This window comes from Heterocephalus glaber, unplaced genomic scaffold, assembly GCF_053883595.1.
Source record: "Heterocephalus glaber isolate CG9 unplaced genomic scaffold, H.glaber_assembly_v1.0 deba00000347, whole genome shotgun sequence".
Taxonomy (NCBI): Eukaryota; Metazoa; Chordata; class Mammalia; order Rodentia; family Bathyergidae; genus Heterocephalus; species Heterocephalus glaber.
Genome location: NW_028258143.1, coordinates 34363703 through 34387438, shown reverse-complemented (window position 1 = coordinate 34387438; position 23736 = coordinate 34363703). Strand labels below are relative to the sequence as shown.

The 23736-nt window shown below is 33.0% G+C and overlaps 1 protein-coding gene across 6 annotated transcripts in view; it reads right to left on the bottom strand.

Annotated features, from left to right (window-relative positions):
* The window catches only part of Galnt13 (polypeptide N-acetylgalactosaminyltransferase 13), a 568495-nt gene that overhangs the window by 11387 nt on the left and 533372 nt on the right, over positions 1-23736 (bottom strand). For 5 of the 6 annotated variants that reach the window (XM_004835936.3, XM_087196087.1, XM_087196081.1 and 2 more), the window contains one exon: positions 6522-6656. In XM_004835936.3, coding sequence (XP_004835993.1) covers positions 6522-6656 — 135 coding nt within the window. Of the gene's footprint in view, positions 1-6521; positions 6657-6745; positions 6826-23736 lie in introns of those variants that run through there. The other variant, XM_087196104.1, reaches the window with a different exon arrangement.

Here is a 23736-nt window from a genome sequence, read left to right as displayed (position 1 = left end):
TGGGAGGTAAAACCATAAAGTCAAAGGTATGACTAGTTTAACAAAAATTAACAAAGTTCTGTTTAGAAATATACATGGCAATAATAGTAATCAGCAACAGTAACTATGGTTATATTATTATATGTCATATAGCACTATATGTTAACCATTTCCTGCCATAGTGACAGAATAAAAAAGAAATAAAATAACATATGCGAAACTGGGCATTGTGGCACATGCCTATAATCCCAACACTGGGAGGCTCAAGTAGGAGGACTGCAAGTTCCAGCCCAGACTGAGCAACTTAGAGAGACTCTGTCTCAAAAAAAAGAGTCTGGGGATGTAGCTCAGTGTGAAAACCCTGGGTTCAATCCCCAGTACCACAAAAAATATTATATATCATATATGTATATATATTTATATATGCTTTTTAATGGATATTTCAAATTACTTTTCATTTTCATAGGCTGTCTATATTTATCCTATGCTGCTTATTTAACAACTTGCATGTTTTTATATTGGGAGTACAATTTCTTTTTTGTTGTTAAACATCAGTTCTTTCCTTCCTTCTTTTCTTTCTTTCATTCTTTCTCCTTCCTTCCTTCCTTTTCTTTCTTTCTCTCTCTCTTCTCTCTTTCTTCCTTCTTCCTTCCTTCCTTCCTTTTCTCTCTCTCTCTCTTTCTTTCTTTCTTTCTTTCTTTCTTTCTTTCTTTCTTTCTCTCTTTCTCTTTCTTCTTTCTTTTCTTAGACAGGGTCTTGCTATCTTGCTGTGTAGTCCAGGCTGGCCTCAAACTTGCAGCGATCCTTCAAAGTGCTGGTATTACAGGCATACACTGCCACACCTGGCCATCAGTTCTTTTTCAAATTTTTTGAAAATGCCTCATTAAGAGGCTGTCATGTCAACTCAATTTTGAAGTCAGTTAACATAGAGGGTGACATGCAGCTTATTGTCTATTTTTCCTACTCCTTTATTTAAAATGTTGACTAGAAAATAGAGTAATATGAACCTTAACTTAGTATTACTTTTTGTTTATAAATAGAATCACTTAATTGTTCTTTGATGTGTAAAATATCATTTCTGGGGATATATATATATATTATATAATTTTAAACACATTTTAAGATGGACAAGAAAAAAATAATGATTCCTATCTTTACACATATTTGTGTGATTTCTTGTCTAAGACAAGATGTTTTACGAAATATCTCTAAATCTACATTTCCAAAGATACAATTCCCACTAAAGCCAACTCCCATCAAATTATGGAAACAATTCTGGTGACAAAATAAGAACTGTAACATCATAAAATTGGTCATATCTTTGCATTAAAAGACACAAAATACAAAAATTTGATGATTTTAATGAACAAACACAACTGACTGCATAGTTTATTTAAGAATCAGTTATACCTCTCTATCTGTATTATAATAGTTTAAAATAAAGACAAATAATTATTTTATTATACATAAGTATAGAATAAGAATCAGGTCACATTATTGTAGATATTTAATCACATAGATAATAAATTTCACATCCTGACCAAGTACAGAATATCAATTGTTTAAAAATTAATGTAACATTTTTATTCAAAATATTAACTATGTTCACTTGACAATGTAATCTGTGCAGTCAGTAGGAGTATTCTAAAAATCAACTAAAATATTTTAAAAACTAGAACTAAAAATACAACACTAATGTACTGAAATCTCTATTCACTAATTGATTCTAATGGGAAATGACAGGTATGGGTCAAGGGGGACGTAAAAGGTAATACCTGTCTAATGTACTCCACTTTCAGAAGGTAAATTGAGTCATTGCATTTATTAGGATCTCTACACATGGATTGTATTTATAGATCACTTACCTTGAAATTATATTCCCATTTACCTGACTTCTGATAAAAGTAAACAAAAGAGTGGGGAGTAAGTAAAATCTATAAGTTTCTGTGATTTCAGTAAACATCAATTCAACATATTTCACCTGCTAAAAAAATTCCTTATATTGTACCCCTGGGGAACATTTTATGCAGATGGATATAAAATTCATAGCAAGTATTTTTTCAGTCAACTTGCTCAGTCACATGAAAAACAAGACTTAATTTTAGCATCATATTTTGCTCCCTTTTTTCTTTGTTGCACAGTGTTTGCTGAACATAAGTTTTCGGATCTATAATTAGATTCTCACCCTGTGTGTAGTTGCCTAGATGTTTAAAAAGAAATGTGATTAAGTGCACATATTGTAGAAAAAATGTAAATTTCAGAAATAATGGAACACAATTGCGATGCTCAAACAGCATATATGAAAACCTGAATAAAATAAAATGAATAAATGACAGACTTTCATAAAAACAATTTAAAGTTGCTTAGTGAAATGAAATCTACTATTTTTCTCTTTTGCTTTTACCACTGTGGGAATAGCTATTTCATGATACTGAACTGATTGGGTAATTTATTCAAGAGATTGGAGACAAGACAGATAAATTTTGTTAATCTGCAAATGAAACAGACTAGGTCAGTTATAAAGCAGCAGCAAAGCTGGGTATGGTGGCATACAACTGTCATACCAGCACTCTGAGAGGCTGAGTCAGGAGGATCACAAGTTCTAGCCCAGCCTGGACAACTTAGTGACTTGTGGGACCCTGTCTCAAACATGAAAAATAAAAAATGTACTGGAGATGTGGCTCAGTGCTAGATTTAATCCCCAGTACCAAAAAAAAATGTAACAGCAAATTAAATTCATAGTTATGTTATTAAAGCAATATATAGTCAGGAACATGAGAAACTATCTTTCAAATCAAAGTTAATCAGAGTTATGCATTCATTACCTACCTGTCTTTAGTTCCACTCAACTAAAATAAAAAGCAACTAGATATTAATTATACTATGAATATGTGTAGATGAAGTTTGTAAACAATTAATCGTAGTCACACAGTGCTTTTATGACTATCTAAATGGGACAAATTTATCATATAATATATTTCCTGTTATTAAGAAAGAGAAATTTTATGTGAATAAAAGTTGGTACAGGGAATAACTGTTAGCCATTAATTAGTTCATTACACTATTTTCCATTTAGCTTATTAGAACTTCTCTATTGAAAGCATCTAACTTTTTGTAGTTTTTGAATTACCTTAAAAGGCAATGTAGTCTAGTAGGAAAACTAGAAACCTGGCTGTGGAAACTTAGACAAAGCCTTTACTCTATGTTCCAGTTTACCAATATGAAAAATAAGTAAATAATAATATCTATCTTATAAGACTCTTTTCAGAGTTGCAGAAGAAAACAGATAAAATTATAGCACTCAACTGTTTTCTCTTTCTTTTCCCTCTTAGCTAAGAAATAAATGGAACCAAAGCAGCTGGATGACTTTATTTTTTGAAGCTTCATGGCACTGTTTCCATTTTTCTCTGGACATTCCAACAATTCAGCTCCTACTTATGATTTTCTTTTTTAAGATTGAAAGAACTATGGGAGATAAGGCAATGGGATACTTCAGCTGCTCACACTGTGAGATTCCCAATTGTACTGATAACTAGCTTTCTTTGAAAACTTTATTAGGACCTAAATCCTAGCTTTAATGCTAGAATGGTAATCTTTGAGCATTGGCTTTTTCCTCATAAAGGCTAGAGAAAGGAACTTTAAGGTACATTTTTACTCTGTAATTCTGTGAACTCCATGCATTTTTATTCTGCACTACTGCTGATGTTTCTCAAAGAATAATTTTGCCCTTGCTATCAAATGGTAAAGAACGAAGTAATAGCAGTAGTGAGTAGTACTCATCCACTTTCAGCTGTTGGTTACTGAGCATGGTTCTCACATCTCAACATCAGCGACTCTCAGGCTTTTGCTCCATTTTCTGCTCATCTTTCAAAGTGTATTCATGGCTTTTCCTAAGTTTGCAATGTTTTCCAACAGTGCATAAAACCCATGAAAGATATATCAATACTTGCTCACTGTATGCACCAATTGTTTTGTGTTTTGCTTTGTTTTGGTTTTTTGAGACAGGGTCTTGCTATATAATTCAGGCTGTCCTTGAACTCACTATGCAGCCTAGGCTGGCCTCGAATTTGAGGTGATCCTCCAGCCTCAGTGCCCCCTCCACGACCCCTCCACCCCCCTGCCCAGTGAGTGCTAGGATCACAGGCATGCACCACTATACCTGTCTACTACATACACCAAATTACAATGTACATATACTAAATGACCTAGGGATTTTGTTAAAATAGAGCCTTGGATTTACTGTATCCAGCATAGTGTTTTAAATTGTATTTTTCTAGCAAGTTTCTAGGAGTCCTAGTATCAACTCTTTGGTAGCAGGTATTTAAACTATCCTATGGACTAAAGAAACTCTAAGTAAAAAAACTTACACATAAAAGAAATCATAAAAAGTAGTTATTATATTTCAATTTAGTTACAAATTTATCTTCTTTTTAGGGACCTCACAAATAATCAAATTTCTAGGTGAAATTTCCATAAAGGGATATATTATTCCAATATTTGTTCCATTCTTGTATGATTTCTCTACATCATTATCTATACATTTTTAAATTTGGCAAATTGATGTCATTAGACTAGATGGACATCATAATTTATTTTTGAAAATAAATATATAGGAGAGTAAGTTAAATTATGGCACATAATTACTAAGATGATCAGATTAATTATTTAAAATAACATTTCTCAATATTAAGCATTTTGTATAATCCAAAAGCAAAATTAACAAAATTATACTACTTTGAAATATTACAACAGATAACTATTTATTCTCCAAAAAAGTGAATTTATAAAACTTATTTCATTATCATAGGGTAAGCTACATTTTTTTCACTTTTCTTTTGAAATTTCTTAGTATTCATTAACCTTGATACTGACTTACAGAAAACATAAACAAAAATCTACACTTATGTACAGAAATTATTTTATAAATGAAAGAATTTGAGTCAAGACTATGGAAGTTTAAAGTTTAAAAGTTTAAAGTTTAAGAACAGTACACTGAAATTCAACACAGCCTTATCTTACAAAAATATATAATTGCTTTCCTTTCTGAATATATGTAGGCTAGATTTACTTATTTTTTAGCATAAACTCAATAGTCTTGGCTTCCTGGAAGAAACGCAACAGTAAAATCAAAAAGCTTTATTTAAAAAGTAAATACTACTTGCAGGATTTCTACTGTCTCTGTGCTTTTCCTCACAGAACAGGTAGAGCACTGATTAAGAATCCGGATTTACCTACTTGTATTTAGTAGCAGAGAAGTCTTCTGGAGGATTAGAAAGGATGGTAATAACATATCAAGAAATAAATGGTGGTCTAAAAGGGTTAGTAAGATATTGTGAAGTCATATGATAGACCACATTGGTGCAGCATAGGATGGATTCTTAGTGTTTTTCCTTAATTATGTTCCAGAAGATTTTGCTTCTGACGAGCCTGGTAACATCGTATAAATTTTAGGCTCTGAATTAGCCCTACACAATCAGTTTCAAATTCTGTAAGAATTCAATAAATTTTTCTGATACTTAATTTAAGAAAATACAACGCCATGCAAATTAAATGGCATTTAGAAAGCTTTTATAAAAGAAGACCTTGTTAAAATATCAGCAATATCCAAAACTTTGCAGTTGGCTTTTGAAATGTTTTCCTTGGAGCATATTTCAGGATTTCATGAAACACTGCATTTGTGAAGCCTGTTTATTGTATTATTTATCTTGTAAAAGTAGAGTTCTTCTCTTTAATACTTTTGCTAAGCAAAGAGAACTAAAAGATATGACGCTATCGCTGAGGTTGTTTGTAAATGTAGAGAAAAACATTTCTTTTTTATTAGCTCCATCTGATGGCTGAAATGGTTTTTACACACTTCCTGGGTATAAATTCCCACCAATAATTTTGTTGTTTTCTCTACGCTCATCTCTGTCTGAAAGGGACGCTATGTTGGTAAGATGTTTTTAGCTAATTATATGTCTAGTTAATTAAATTCTGTAAAGTGGGTCAGGGATTTAGCTCAGTGGTTCCGCCGCCTGCCTCGCAAGCGCAAGGTCCCGAGTTTGATCACCGGAACCAAAAAAAAAAATTCAGTAAAGCATTTATTATGATAAATAGTAAAAAATTCTTTGCAATATTTTTTTCATAATAGTAATTAAATCTTGTTAGATTTTAACTTTAGGTTGAGAACTATAAATATTAGTTTACAATGGTATGAAATTTAAAATCTGAAAATATGAGTACATTGTCAATATGTACATCCTATAGTGTACATCCTCATGCATTTCACTCAGATAATCATAGTATTCCGTTGTCTAATTCATGTTGACATGTTCCTGGAGATCACAAACATAACTGTGATTATTCCTATTTTGTACTAATGAACTAGTTTCATTAAAAAAATCCCTACTTATTTAATTTGACATCCTAATATTATTAGATATGAACATACATGCTTAAAATACAATTTTGTCATTGCAGAAAAAAATAGTTTTGGATTTAGTTTTGAAATATATAAATAAGCCTAATAATTAAATAATAAGAAAGTTCAGGAAATACTATACCTCAGCATCATATTCCCATAGCTGGTTTCCTCTCATGTGGTGGCATTTTAACATAATTACAGGTCCATTGAGTCTGGATACATCCAAGCACAAGTCATCAGTTCTGATTTCTTTGTCAGCCGTATAAGAAAACACCTGAAAATATAACACTCAGCTAATAAAATAGTATCTACTTTACAACAAAAGTCACAGTGCAGGAGATCTATCTGTGAAAGGTTTTGTACCAGATAAACATGTGATTTCAGATGATTCTGCTGTGTGATCTGGAAAAAGCTGGTTCATCTCTCTGTGTCTTTTTCCTGAACTGTAAAAAAGGGACAATGTCATCTATTGTACAGAGTTTTGGTGAAGCCTCCATTTAACAACTAAATTACTAAATGCTTATTATCTGCTGATGCTATATTTCATGCATGACACTTGCCTTATAAAACTAAAAACAGGTTAAGTAAAATGACATTTGTTAATTGGATGGTGCTCAATAATTGGAAGTGCTTGTTCCCACAACCTCATGACCAAGTCCCCACCTCATGTGAGGATAATGATTTTACCTAGAAATTTAAATCTTTCTTTCAGTGACATAAGTATACCGTGTAATGTTTATTCAATGTTTTCAGTGAGTTTTGAAGGTTGTAGAATTATATTCTCCAGAGAGCTCATTAATGGTAGGCTCATGCACTTATCTTTCTTAAATGGTTCTGGCTAAGCTTGACTACAACAATTTTCAAAATATCCAGGAAATGTCAAGATGGATTATGAACTCATTGTTAGAGAACTCAAATTGAAAGTATAATTATTTTATTTTTTTCTTAAGGTGAATAACTTACTTATAACATTGACTGTTGAAGTTCCTTGAGTGTTATTACCAACATAATTATAAATATTTTTCTCATAGCTATGACAAGTGTGGTTCTTCATTTGGTGAATTTTTTCATGTTTTCTTCCTTGCAATGTCAGAGTGCATATAATGAGAAAGATCATTTCAGGATTTTGTTTGTTTCCCAAAGCAGTCTGAAGAAATCTAGTAAATGAGCTCTACAAGTAATTTTAAAACTCTAGAACTCTAATCTGGAAGTTGAACAAGTGGATCTTGAAAGCTCTGCTTCTACAAACTGCTAGTCAGGGTTTCTCTTAAAATCTTAAGAGGCTACAGAATATTACAAAGTCAATTTTGCAACCAAGAACTCTCTTAAGTTCACCTCTGGAAAAAATTATTTATAATAGCTATACATTCAACTCAATAATTTAGACTTTTGGGAAATGTGCAATATTTATTTAATTGAATTATGTAAAATATAGATCTAATGAATGTAATGTAAAAAATTTATCTTTAGTACATTTTCATGTTTATAATGTTAAGAAAAAACAAGTAATGAAAGAACAAAATTAATGGTAAGTGTATCCTTCCCAAACACTTTCATTTTTAAAAGCACAATTCTAATCCATTTAAATCAAATAACTGAATATAGTAGTGAATCTTAAACTGAGGAAAAGAAAGTCCTAAAGAAATGTATTTTGCCCATCATAGCATTATTTTAATACTGACTCTTCCATATAGAAATTGTTTTCTTTGATTGTATAGAGGTGCTGATATTAAAAGGGAACCAGAGCATCCTCGTTCAGCTTCAGTTATACTAATGCACCAAGAAATGCTTTTCCTCAGGTTTCATATAACAATTTGGAAACTGTATTTTTTGAAAGTCCTAGTAAAGAGTGTAGCATATTCTTTGCTATTCAAATTATCATTTTGATTTTTTAGTGAATAGTTAGATACCACAAGTAATTGACATTCAAAATACATATATTTGAAAAAAAATTTGAGCCTATATACATACACATATATGTGTGTGTATATATATATAATTTTTCTTTGGCCTTTGCACTGGAAAAAAAAATCTCTTATGGAAATGCTTGGCCCACAAGTAGTTTTTCTTCAAAAAAGAAATCTGCAGGTGATGTTTCATTATTTTCTGGTATCAATATAAAATCAGGATTAATTTATTCCATATCTGAGAATTTTATTCTCATGCTGGATTGTTTCTAAGATTTTTTCCTCTTTATAGTAATAATAAGGCAGTGAGTTAGTACATAGATGCCTTTTTGATTTGATCTAGAAATTATTAGATTTGATCACATTTATCCTTCATACTTATAATTGTCATTTGTGCCTTAAAAAAAAAAATATATATATATATATATACACCCTGCTGTTGAAGGTACATGAAACCCGGTTTAAGTATACTGAAACACCATGCACAAATACTTGCAAGAGTATTCAGTGATTGATATTTAGTATTATCCAAATCTTGGAATTATTACCCCATTGTGGACTTGTGTGTGGATTCTCGCTTTCATAATATACTCAGTTTCTCAATTGTAGGACAGAAGCCAGCAGGATTTGTTCTTGCTTGTCTGCGTTAATTAATACCTTGGTCTCTGTCCACAGATCTGAAGACACATTGTGTTACCTGATGGAAGGCTTTCCTGACACCTTCAGTTAGTTTATCTGCACAGAACCTGGACCTCTAGATTCACCACTTTTGAGTTCCTATGACTTTGAGATGCTTGCTAGATTTCCTACTAAGCCACTTTTCCCCATGGCTGTTGCCTATTGCCCATCTCACAACTTTAAACAGATTAATTCTCTCAGGTGGTACGTGCAATCCTCAGTACTGAGCCTGCCCTGTTTGTTCTGCTCTTTCTGTGGGTGAAACCTTATTTCTGACCATAACGTAAGATAAAATATTTGAACCTGTACAACTCTGAAACACTTTAATTTAAACTGTCACATGTATGTGAGATTGATTTCTTTCATTAGTGAAGTATATTCTTACCAAAAAAAGGACTCTATCCTCCTTTCTGTGTTACCATCCAAGTTGTTTTATCAATGATAACCAGAACTTATCTTTACTAAAACCAGAAGTGTTATAAAAAAACCATAGGTTTAACCTGTGATTTCAGTTGCTTCACTGATTGACTTTAATGACAGTTGATTGTTTCAAAGTCCAATCAGTTTAATTATGCTAGGGGACTAGTGGCACTGTACAACAATCAGTCTCCATGACCTTCCTTCCATTATACAAGAGGAAATTGAGAGGATGTTAACATTTATGGAGTACTTACCTAGGGAAGAAACCATATGTAATATTCTTCATACACATTACATTAAATAAATTTGTCTTTTTGTTTCATTGTACAGTTACATTTATGTATTTATGAATGTTACAGTATTGAAAAATATAGGTCAAATTCTTTATATAAAATATAGAGAGGAAATGGTTGATATTGCTTTGAAAATTCTATTTTATATTTAATGTCCATATTGTCTAAATATATAAAATATGAACTATTTAATTACACATATGTCCCTATGCAGTCTCTTGGTCAATCTAGATCTATAATCCCTAAAAAGCCCATTTTTAATTCAGTTCTTTTAATTTGAGCCATTTTATAAGAAAAGATGAATCCTATGGTTGATTTTGAGGAACTTGTTGATTAGTATGCTTTTAAAAATTGCTTTGATCACCATAACCGCAGTTTCTAGTATCTCATATTGGGTTATTTTGCTAGTGTTACCAAAAGAAAATATCATAGACTAGGTGGCTTTCACAGTAGAAATGCATTTCCTGACAATTCTTTGATAGGGTTGGTTCTTTCAAAGGCCTCTTTTGTCTTACACATGGGCATTTTATCTCTGTCTTCATGTGATTTTTCCTCTTTCCTATATCCTAATTTTGTCTAAAAAGGTACAAGTTATATTAGGTTAGATCCCTCACTTTTCCTAAATTATCTTTTAAAAGACCATATCTACAAATTTAGTCACACGCTGATACTCTGGGGGTTAAGAATTCAGCATACAAATTTGAGGTTAGGAGCAAAATTCAGCCTATAATATCTCTTGACCATATAAAAATTACTGAAAGAGACTATATGTCTTTCCCATAAATGAAAACTATGTCAGGCTTTTTTTTTGCTTTTTGTTTACATCATTTTAGAATCCAATTCAGTAATGAGAATGCTGTTTAGTATTATTAATCAAAACTCAAAATTTTATGTAATATCAAATTTTCTCTTGTTTAGCTATGTTGGACATGCTTTAGGTTGGCAGCCTGGGGTGTCAAGGATATCCTTGCTTCTGTATTTCACTGTCTAAAGCTTCTTTTTCTTCTATTCCTCTCAAATTCTCCTAGGCTGCTGGTAAGATTTTATTTTTCAGGGCAGTAAAGCTGTAGGGGAAGGCTTACCCAAAGCATTTCCTAATAACTCCTTCCTGTTCTCTGGTTTAAATGAGTTTAAATTTCCTACCCTGAGAGCATCTACGGCCTTTTAGAGATTCCCATCCTTTAGCATCTCTCCCCACAGTGCAACTGATGAGGGCAATGCATATTTTATAAGCATGCACGTTTTATGAGTTGACAAACTCTGGGAGGCATGCTGATGGCAGATAGGGCTGTTTAGTCCCCTCAATTTAGTTTTCACAAGACAGCTTTGTCTATAAGGTATTAGTCAAGTCATAGCCTGCCACCCTCTGCATATGCAAGAAGCACACAGCAAGTTCTCCAAGTAGTATCCTACATAATTTATAGCACCTGGTGCAAAATTTAACCAAAGCACCCACAACTAAAAGTTATAAAGAATTTCAAGAGTGGAAGAATATGTGATTGCATGGACCACACACCCACAGAGCTGCTCCTGCCTTCAGTTCCCTCACTAGAAGCCAAAAGCTCACCTCTAAAGGGTAGGCAACAACTTTCTCTACAGAAAATCTTGCAATCTTTTCCATATTCTGAAATCTCCTGCTGTGGGTTGAATTGTGTCCCCCAAAGTGATATCGGGTCTATGACCCATTCACTCAGAATGTGGGCTTTTTGGGAAATAGGCTCATCACAGAATTATTTGTAATTAATTGTTATGATACGGTCACACTGCATTCAGGCACGCCATTAATCCAAGGTGACTGGTATGTGCATCTATATGAAAAGACAGAGCTAGAGAAAGTCAGCCATGTGATGGCAGAGGCAGGCAGAGAGACAGCAAGGATTGCTGGCAAACAGCAGAAAGTAGATGAGACAAAGAATGACTCTTCCCTAGGTTTTAGAGTGGGACATTTCTGACACCTATATCAGACTCTTCTGGCCTCCAGAATTATAAGGCAATAAGTTCTTTGTTGTTTTAAGACATTCAGTTTGTGGTAGTTTGTTACAGCACCCCCAGAAAACTAATTCATCATTGATTATTCTCATGATTGGTCAAAAGATCTAAAAGTCATTAATTCCTTTTTCAAATTATGATCCAAAGTTTGCTCAGGTAATCTGTTTTCAAATTTCACAAAAGTTGAATCTTAGTGTCTGTGATGAAAATAATAACATCTAGTTGTCTAAAAGTTTCAAATCAATCATTTCACAACCATTCTTTGATTTAGATTTGTGTTCAAAAATAGCTTTTTTACTGTGACTAGCCTAATTTTATGTACACTTTATTGTCAGATTGATTTCTGTCTCTAAATTGATGCTGTGTTCAAATGAGTATGCTATATATGAGATGATAGCTAAGTGCAATCTCAATTTCTTTTCTTTTCTTTCTTTTTTTGGGGGTGGGGGGGCGGATACCGGGCATCAAGTTTGGGACCTTGCACTTGCAAGGCAGGCAGCGGCACCACTGAGCTAAATCCCTGGCTCAATTTCTTTAAATCTTGTTATTTTTATTTCCCATAATGTCAGCAATTTTTATTATTTCATATATGCATATAGTTTGTTCTAGATTTTTCTTTGGGGGAATCATGTCCAAAACATCTTATAATTTTTCCAATATATAAAAATTTAAAAACATTTAAACAATTTTCAGACTGTTTTGAGAATGATCTAAAATATTCTTCATTAAATCAATGCTTTATTTCACACAATAAAAGTGTCTATACACTTTTTAAAATTACATTATGTGAAATAATCCTGATGTATGCATAGTTATCTTTTTAGAAATAGTTTCTCCTTCGCCCCTTTGAAAATTTCAATTTTTTGCTCAGCTGGGTAACATAAACAGCTGGGAACGCAGCCTAATTGCAGCAGTGCAATTTCAAAATGACAAGATGCTCTGTGGTACCTGGATCTTGCCTGCCTCAGCAAAGGGGTCAGGAGCTCAGCGCCCTCTGCTGGCATTTTCTTACCATACACTCGCTTTTCTCATCCTCATGAAGATACGGGTGGATAGAGGATAGAAGATAAACAGATAGATGAATAGGATGATACACATAGACAGATTTTGTTTTGTTAATTGTTTGTTATTAATATAGACTCTATAAATAAATGAATACTTTGAATGCACACAAAATATTCAGTGTGCATGTAAATTGCCCCTGTTTATTTGATTCAGCATTATTATATAGGATATAGTTTCCCTATCTTTTGTTTAGTTTTTAATTTACAAACATTTTTGCCTGCAAGTTCCTCAGGGCAATATTTACTATTAAGGTTCGCAGTTTGAAGGGTGTGTAGGTATCATTTTATGCCAACTGCTTCACTTTCTACATGAAAAAGTTGAGTTGTGATAATTACAGGATTCACCCCACAGTCTAGGATGTTTAGTGGCAGATCTCTCTGCACCTCTCATTCACATCTTTGCTGCCATTCTTCTGTGTTCCTGTACTGTTCTGCACTCACCTATAGCGGAGTTATTTTACAGCTTTTGACTCTGGCCGATTTTGTTAAGTATTCTGAATACGGTTAATTTGGGAAATCTGTCAGCAACCATTAAGAAGGAAAAAGTATAAGAATAGAACTCATAATAGTTTTCCTTCTCATTCTGTAAAATGTCTCAGGAAAAACTGTATTGAAGTAAAAGGAAAAGCTGTTTAATAGAAGAATGAGACTTACAGTGAAAAAGTTTGTTTAAAAACACACTCTCCCGAAGTCAGTATGGAGAGTATAGAAATACAATTGAGTTCATCACTGTTGCCATTTAGCAGACTTTGCTTCCAGAAAATACTTTTTTATGCCCTAAATGATTTCAGGCTTTGTTTAGAGCACGGTCGCTTTGTGGTATGTGTCGATAAGAGTAAGAAATAGCTTGACCTTTACTATACTTACACTTCTAGTTGGTATCTATGCTCTTTTACCACTTTTATGTTCTAAAATTCTCATTAAAAACAGGACGTTGGTCAGTATGTCATCTTCAATATTCTCATCCCACCTTCACCATTATCTGTGAAGCCTTAATTCTTTCTCCTTTCATCTTAATGTAACTAAGTGATGTTTCTTATTTGTGCTCAACACATCATCTCACTTTTCTATTCCTGATGTGGTGTGTACTAGTTATATTACTATGATTATCTTCCCACTCCAAGTTGCCAAGGAAAAGGTTGTCTTCCAAAAAGCCTTAATACATTCTTTACTTTTTTCACTTAATATTTTGTAACTACTTTTCCACAGATAATTTATCTGCATTTTACTGCAGGATGTATCAACTCTGTGTATCTTTGGGGTAGGATAACATTAAAATAGTGAGCTTTGGAAAATTACACAGACTGATGTTTGAAATCCACTACTCATCAGAAGCAGAGTTACTGTGGGGTTTGACAAATTCTTGGTTTCCTCATGTTGGACAAGGGATGAAGGATTCTTTCTGTTTCATGTGCCATTTTGAAAGTCAAACAAGGCAATTTATATAATCTCCAAACACAGTACTTGCCTAAAGTAACATTAGAATATTAATGATTATGTATGCAATATTCATGCATAAAATCTATACTTAATTGCATTCTTTCTCATCTTTTCCCACTGCCAATATATGTTTTTCAAAAAAACCTTGCTAAACCAATCACTATGCCAAGGGTATACTTTGAAGGTATTTGCAAATTATTCTTGGGAGATGTGTCCAACAGTGTCAAATAATTAATTACTGAAATGGAAATGGAATCATTTTATCTTGAAATTCTCTTGTTCACTTTGTAGAAAATGAAGCAAGAATATAAAATAAGACAATAAGTAGCACACACCAATACAATTACAAAATGTGACTAACATTTCTATTTTCTACTTCATTGATAAATCCTTCCATTTTAAACATTACTGATATTAAATAATATGGACTTTTAAAGATTTACTCTGCCTTTAAGGAAGTCTCTAGTCTGTGAAAACAAATATTTAAGCATTATGCTCCAAATACTTGTATTTTACTATTGCAATATTGAAGAATATAAATTGTGCATTTAAGTCCATTTGGGAATCCCTCCCAGACTATATACCCCTGCATAGCCTTGGATGAGCAGATGATGTTTTACTGTGACTGTGGTACAATGTGCAGATGGCCCAAGGTTCCTGTCCCTTGCTGTACCTGCCCTGAATAACCTCCTTCCCTTGAGTGTGAGAGAAACTGCAACTATGGTAGAAGAGTCACTCCATGATTACATTATGCTGTAAAATGTTATGTAAAACCTCAGATTAACAACCAGAAGAAAGAACTTCTGTTGGCTTTAGGATGAAAATGTCATGTTTTGGAGAAGGCAGAGCAGCAGGGAAGGGAGGTAGAGATCCAAAAAACACACAGGCAAAGATGGAGTCAGTTCTATAGGTGCAAGAAACTGAATTTTGCCAACAACCAAGAAATTTAGAAAGGGTTTTGAGCCTCAGGTGAAGCCAACGCTCTGGTCAACACCCTGATTTTAGTAGTTGGAGACCCTGACAAGAAAACTCAGCCATACTGTGTCTGTATTTCTGAACTACAGAACTTTGAGACATTACTTTTTTTGTACATAATTTGTGAAGTGTGTCAGGGTTTGCCTGTTATCTATGTGCCATTCATGTAATGTTAATTCAACATACAGACATTATTTGAGTATAAGAATTTCCTCTGCTTTCAATCTGCCTTAAACTCTGTTCTTTTTTTTCTCACTATAATGATTTTCTGTATGTTTCTTCGTTGTATTATTCGTTAAATGTTTATTCTTTGAGGGACTGGCCATCAAAAACAAATTTTAAAGGAAAAAAATTGAACTCTTGAATGGGATAATATTTTTTAGTCAGGGGCAATATAAGCATAATTTTTCTCATGTGCCTGTGTCTTTGGTTGCTGTCCTGTATAAGGTATCTGGTCTTTGAAATTCTTACTCATCTTTGCCTGCAAATGTAAAGTAGACATAGAAGCAATAATGCATGTAGTTCACATGACATTATATAAACTATTTTTTAGAGTTTAATAATTGCAAATCAATGATAAAAGACTGCATGCCATCGTATTTAAGTATATAATACATGTTTGCCATACATACTAATTATATTTACCTTAGGGAAGTGGTAAACATACATATTGCATCTTGATCACTTTTACACCCCTTCCCCTTGCCCTTCTCATTTCACAGATCTTATTCCCATCACTATCTCTGGAACCTACCTTCATGTTTTCTAATATCTCTTTCATTTTGCTCTTTAGATTATGTATTTGTTTATTTTTTCTTTTTTAAATTTTATTTTATTGGTACATTTTAGGTATACAATAGAATGGCATTCATCATTGGAAATTTACACCTTTACGTAATCTCTCTTGATTCTTATTTCTTCCCCCTTCCCCTGCCCTCCCTTCAACCTCTCCATCCTCCCTATTTACAAAGACTTTGTTTTCATTTTTTCATTTTCTCATATTAATTCCATTCCCTTCTTTCCTTTCCTCAACCCCTCCCACTTCCCCTTGCCCTTTGCCCCTTTTCTTCCTACTTCACGTTATCTATTATACCTTTTAGTCCTTATTTACACTTTCAGTTTCTCACACTGGAGAAACTATTTGCTATTTACACATGTGTGTCCTATTTATTTCACTTAAGAGTATCACCTCAATGTGCATCCATTTAGCTACAAATGTCTCTAATTTCTCATTTTTTATGACTGAGTGGTACTCCATTTTATTTTTTAAAAACCACATTTTCTTTATCCAGTTTCCAGTTGATGAGCATGTGGGCTACTTCCAAGTTTTAGCTATTACAAATTGTGCTGCTATGAACATGGGTGCACATATATCACTGTGGTATGATTCTTTTAATTCCTTGGGGAAGATCCCCAGCAAGGGGATAGCTGAGTCAAATGGGACTTCCAGTACTAGTTCTTTGAGGTGTCTCCATACTGATTTCCACAGTGGTTGAACCAGTCGACACTCCCACCAGCAATGAAGTAGGGTTCCTCTTTCCCCACATGGACTTTCTTTTTCCCCACAACCTAGTTTTTGTTCTAGTTCTTGTTTTCTGAATCCTTGATACATAGCCATTCTTACAGGAGCAAGACAGAATAATAGTATTGTTTTAATGGCCAAAGATGATGAATATTTTTTCATGTAGTTATTGGTGTTTTAAATTTATTTTGAGAACTGTCTATTCATTTCATTTTTATTGGGTCTTTTATTTTTTAGGGTCTTCATTTTTGAGTTCTTCATATGTTTTAGAATTTAGTTTTCTATCTGAAGAGTAGCTGGTAAAGATCTGTTCCCATTTGGTTATATTGCCTCTTCATTGTTTTGGTTGTTTGCTTTGCTGTGCAGAAGCTTTTGAATTTGATAAATCTCATCTGTTGATTCTTGGTATTATATCTTGTGCAATTAGGGTTCTGTTCAGGAAGTCCATGCTTATTCTTATGTCTTCCAGTGTTTTGCCAATATTTTCTTTAAGCAGATTCACTTTTACTCCTTTCATACCCATTTGAATCTGATTTTGCTGCATGGTGAGACTTGTGGATCAGGATGGATTCTTCTGCACGAGCAAAACCGGTTTCCCCAGTACAGTTTTTTAAAAAGGCTACCTTTCCTCCACCTTAAGTTGCTGTTCCCTTTGTTAAAAATCAGATGATTGGAGGTGCTTGTGGTTGCTTCTACATCCTCAATTCTATTCCATTAGTCAACACATCTTTGCGTGTGTGTGCATGTGTTTGTGTGTGAGTGTGTGAGAGTACTATGCTATTTTATTAGTGTAACTTTGTATTATAACTTGAAGCCCAGGATTGTAATATCTCTTGCTTTGTTCTTGTTGCTCAAGATGCTTTGGCTATTTTGGGTTTCTTCTGGTTGTATATAAATTTTAGAATTGAGTTTTGTAGTTCTGTAAAAAATGCTGTTGGTATTTTGATCAGAACTGCATTCAATCTACATATCAGTTTGGTAATATGGCCATTTTGACAATGTTGGTTCTGCTTATCCAAAAGAAAGACATTTTTCCATTTTCTAATGCTCTCTTCAATCTTCTTTTTTTCCACAGAGTACTTTAGTTTTTTATATAGTTATTTCACTTCTTGGGTCAGTTAATTCCTTTTCTATTTAACTCTTTGAAGGTGCTATGAATGGAATTGTTTTCTTGACTGGTGGGGTCCATTTTGGGGTGCAAGAGCACTATTGATTTTTGTGTGTTCTATCTGTATCTATATATTTTTACTGGCAATTTTGTAAAATTTTATATGTTTTCAAGGATTTTCATTGATCATCATGAGACACTTCCTAACACTTTGGTATATAGTGTTATAATTAGATAAAATTAGCAACTATAAAGAAATCCTCAAAAGGCAAATTATAACATTCTAGATGACACAAAAATATACTTATTGTGCAACAGTTATAACTAGCTGTTACCTGTAAAGGTAAAATATCCTTTAGTTTAAATTAGACATTATTTTAAAAAATAACTTCCCCATTATTATCAAAGCATTTGCCTGGAGTGCAATTAATTCTAAATGTTTTAGGTAGGTTCACGCTTGCTAGAACCAAGTGGAAGGTAAAAAGATAGTAAACAATATTTAGGAAGCACTTCCTGTGTGTTAGGCAAGATGGCTTTTATTTAAAATGTATTGTATATTAATAATATAGAGCATATATCATATACATTTCTTTAGTAAACATTAAAGCATTACTATTCTTATTTTGTAAATAAGAAACAAGATGCTTGTGAAGGTTAAATAAATTCCACGAAGTCATTCAGTTTCCAAATGGAAGAATTAGTCCTTGAACTTGTGTGTCATGTCCCAAAACCCATGTTCTTTCCATATACTAGGCATTTTGTTTCTTGTTGATAAAATTTGTTTTTCAGTTAATTTCCAGATTTTATTAGTTTTTCCTAGTTTTCCTACATGAAGAAATTTTGTTCATTTTTTCTAGGATCACATCCAGGATATTAACTGCATTCTATCTCTTTAGTCTACTCAAAGAATCAGACTTCTTTCTTTCTCATGACCTTGACATAATTGAGGAGTACTTTTTAAGTACTTACAGAAGGTTGCTCATTTTAGATCTGCCTAATATTTCCAGCAATGTTAGATTGGGGTTGTAGGTTTTTAGGAGGAAAGCCACAAGGTGTAATACCAGTTTTATCACATTATATCACAAGTGGTATAAACATGACTCACAGTGTAGAAACTTAAAGTAGTTCACAGTGTTCTTCTACTGTGTAGTCATCATCACTTTCTTTCATGTATTATGCTTTGGAAGAGCTAATAAGCACAGCTCACATACAAAGACAGGAAAGAAGTTAAGTTCTACTAGTGGTAGGGTCACCAGATACATTATTTAAATTCTTCTGTACAGAAGATCCCAGAAATCACTTTTAACCTGTTTCTAAAAACTTCAAACATTGAGACCATGTCTTTGTTTTAGACTTACATACAATACTACATTAAGTCTCCTACATTTAAAAATCAAAAGTAGATTATGGGTCATTTCATTAACTAACTGAATGAATGAAAAAACGTCTTGGTAGGTGAATTAAACATGCCAAGTTTTCCACCCCAAAGTGGGACTGGTTCTCAGTAGTTTGTAAGCCATGGATGGAAAACACCAACCATGCAACAGCCTATCACAACCACTTCAATTATTTCATGACCTTAAAATACATCTCTGAAATATTTTGGTTAAAACAAAAACTTTTGTGTATTACAGAGTACACATTTATTTTACATCTTTTAAAAAACACTTCAAATCTTTTTAGAGGATTAGAACAAAAGAGTTGGCAAGAAAAGAAATACATCTATGTGGTTGGGTTTCATTAGAAGACTAAGAATTTCTATAGTAAATTGGAATGGACACTAGGCTGTTTCTATGGTAACCCACTGAAGCCTTTTTCCCGGAGAAAGGACAGATATCATTTCTGTACATACCACATGTAGCTTTTTGCTTTGTAGGAATCAAACCCTTTGATAACATGATAAAAGAATTGAAAAAATAGTTCTACATACTGTTACTTCTTGCTGGAAAATTATGCTTTGGCACTAAATAGTAAGAATAAGAGGCCCTTTTCATTTTGGCTGTTTTCACTCTGTCATTTCTAATAACTAAAGTGCGTGTCCACATATTTCCATGACCTTTATTACAAATAGGTTACAAGTTATCCTCTGTCAACCTTTCTATTCTGAAATCCCTTTGCTCCTTTTATTACTTCAAATCAAAATTCCCTTCCTGACATTTACATTCCATTATAATATTAGCTTCTCTACCTATAAAACTTAATTTTCCACTGTCCCAGTCAAGGCCTTCAATTCAATTTACGGCAGCATTCTGGCTGTGTTTTCACACACCATTCTCTGTGATCACTGACTGCTTTGTGAAGCCTGTTAGACCTACTTCTGACCTTATCAGACCTTGTTCTGAAAACCTCCTGTAGATCCAACTGAATACTTGCTTTGTAAAACATCTCTTCATATTTTCAACGAGATTGGGTAGAAGGATTATGTGCCTATTTACTTATTTTTAATTCACTGTTACAAAGTGGATTTAAAGAAGATTATATACATATACCAGTCTGTTTTCCTGTTTGTGTATTTAATAGGAAGAAATAAAAGAAAAAGATCTTGTATGAACAATGGTAATTAATAAAAAAGTATGGGACAAATAAAAATGTTAGCCCATAGAAGATTCTTACTGTTCTCTGAAAGGATTATGTATTTTGTACAAGAAAATGTTGAAAAATTACACAATTCATAGAGTCCATAAGTAAAAGCCAAGAAATTCTAAGGAAACAAATATCTTTTCATAATACTTAGTCTTGTACATGATTTGTTAAAGGATAATCATATTAAGGACTCTGTTGTGCACTATATATCATCTTTACTAGATTTCTCATAAAACACAAAAAACCTTAGTTTTAACCATATTTTAGTGTTCTTCTTGATATTCATATATTATAGGGTACATGTCACGTGTTTTATGTATTTTTTATTTTTTCCTTTAAATTATTAGCATTTTATGATTAGAAGCTTAGTTAAAATTTTCACATTGCTTTGAGAAATTTTCCAAAAACATTTGTTTGTTAACCAGTCTTCCTAAATTTGTGCATCCTGACATTGGACTAAAGATTTCACAAATCGTCTGACCTTGCAGATTTTGCTTATTCAACAATGGAGACAGAGAATATTAGAAAGGTGGACATCTATGTCAATTATAAAATTTTGCAGATTTATAAATTGAGGGCCAGAAAGGACAAGGGACTTCTTGAAATCACGTTGCAATTTTGAAACCCAAGAATTCTCATATCTAGACTTTTCACCAATGCTGACTCATTTTAAGTAAAGTGTAACAGAGTAGTATACAATTGAAATGCAGGGCTCAATTAAGACAGAGTATAATGTATATGGGAAAGAATGTTTCTACTTGAAATAACATGTAGGTTTAATGATAGGAGGTTAAACCTAAGTCAAGTTTCAGAAGAAATCATTTTTTCAAATATCCTAACTGATCATCTACCCTTTTTACTATTAGAAGGGAGTCAGCTGGCTTCTATCTCCTTCACACATGTAGGCACTGCACGTGCGCGCACACACACACACACACTCCTGGCCTTCCTCAGTAGATGACAATTAGTCTCCATATGTAGATGACATTCTTTCTAATTCTACATATAGTTGCAATCATTAATTAATAGGTAGAAGCTCAGGAGTCTCTCTCCTAATAATGTGTGTGCTGATGGAAGGAGAGGGAGGTATAGGAGGTTGTCTTTGGGGTATATCAGTGTCTTTCAATGAATGCACATCTAGTAGTATCTTTACATACATACCAAGAAGGAACAAATACATTCAGACAAAAGTATCACGCTCCTATTCATATGGATTTCAACTGAAAAACAGAGATGACAGTCTTGCCTTGTCCTATTTTATGTATATTAGAAAATACAAGATGTCTAATTAGCAAGGTTGGAAAGATATATGCAAAAAAAAAAACAGAAAATGTTTCCTTTGAGCAATGCGCTTAGCCACACACTACTCATAAGAAAGGAGACTATCTGCTCACTAAATTTCCTGAGTTTCCAATATCGTTTGCAAAATGCAAGATAAATTTTAACATCCAGTTCTTTCTGTGCCCTATCCAGATAAAATATGGTCAAAATATTGTTACTAAAATTATGCATTTTAGATAAGATAGTATTTATGTTCAAACAATATATATTTTACTAATTCTTTCAATAAGCCTCTGCTGTGGGAGTATGCTTTGTGGAAAAAATCAGACATTTGAAGTTAGACAAATCTGGGCCTGGTTCTTGCTCTAATTTTGATCTCTAGTAAACATGGAAAAAATTATGCATATTATCCAACCTCAGTCTACCCACTAATAAAAATTTTATTAATTTTCTATATTTATTGTAAGGAAAAAATTATAAAAGTAATATATGTATATAATTATAGATATAATTTTTATTGCTTTTGATATAATTATAGATATAATAGATATTGATTTCTATATTTAAAAACTTAATAAAATATTTATAATATGAATAACGAAAGATGGAAATATATATGTATTCTAAATATATATTTATATTTATACTATATATTTAAAGAAACCTAATAAAATTTCTATGGCAAAGGGAATGTTCAACACTTATTTGTATACTCCCCAACCATGTTATAAACTATCAGAATAAAGAATTCATTATCTGTCTTTTATACTTCCAATGTATTAGTGCTTAAAGCAACTCATACTGCTAATCTGTAAGCAAAGAGTTTCACATAAAAATGGAATCCCCAGAGACAAACTTTCTAAGATTTGAAGATTTTGAAAAACCAGTAGGGTTTTGAGCCATTCCTTGTAGCTGTTCATTTAATTTCTTAAAGTGATAAGATGACATAATATGTTTCCAACTTTCAGGAAGGCTCAATGTCATAGATCTCTTTTCCAAAGGAGTGAATTGTTTATGAACGCTGAGCTGGACTATCTCTGAATGTTGTTTGTTTTAAGCCCCTACATTTATTTTGGTGTGGCTGCTTAAATAAATTATGATAAACTTGGCAGCTTAAAACAACATAAATATATTCCATCACATTTCAAGAGGCCAGAAATTCAAAATCAGTTTGTGTGGAGGTCAGGCAGCAGTAGGCACACTGTCTCTCCCAAAGCTCTGTGGGAAAGGCCTTGCTTCTGGCTTTTTGCAAATACTGCCAAGCCCAGTCTGAGCCATAGCTCTCCAAGACCTGCCTCTGTGGGCACATTACCCACTCCTCTTCTGTGTGTGCTCCAAATCTCCCTCTTCCCTGCTTCACTCTTAGAAAGTCACGTGCAGTGCAGTTGCACTTTAGGGCCAACAAGATAATCTGTGGCAACTCCACATCTTAACATGTGTAACAGATCCACAGTCTTTTTGGTCATATAAGGTAATGGATAAAGTCTAGGAATTAGTATGAAGATACTTTTTGGGTCATTTTTCAGTGACCAGAGCCTCACACATTTCTATAGGAACAGTTTCATCCACCATGAAAATGATTTTTCCCTTATGTGGCTTCTCTAAAATATTGAAACTTTATGCCATGAAAGGTCCTTGGGCAACTTTTATATAAATTTGTCTATTTGTTCATTCTTTAATGAGCTTTACTACTATAGGCATTTTTTAAAGGAATGAACTAATTGTTGCTTTCAAGAAGTTATAATTTACTTGAGATAAGATGAATAGACACACATAATTGAATGACAACCTAAGGGTTAAAGAGAAAGCAATGTTGAGAGATAGAATATGAGTAAGCAAAAATTTATGAGAAAAACATTCAGTTGGAAATAAGGGAATATATATATATATTGAAGAAAGGAAGAAACATAACAGTATATAAGGAGGGTGGGTTTTGAAATATGACTAGAAGGATAGTGTTCACATATCAGAAAAGTGGGGAAAAGTTAAAAAAAAATGTTTCTGTGAAAAGACACAGTTGTGATAAAATAACAAATATTAACAAAATTTTAAAAGTCTGGTCAGGGCAACAGAGTTGATGGAGTCAAGTTTTTA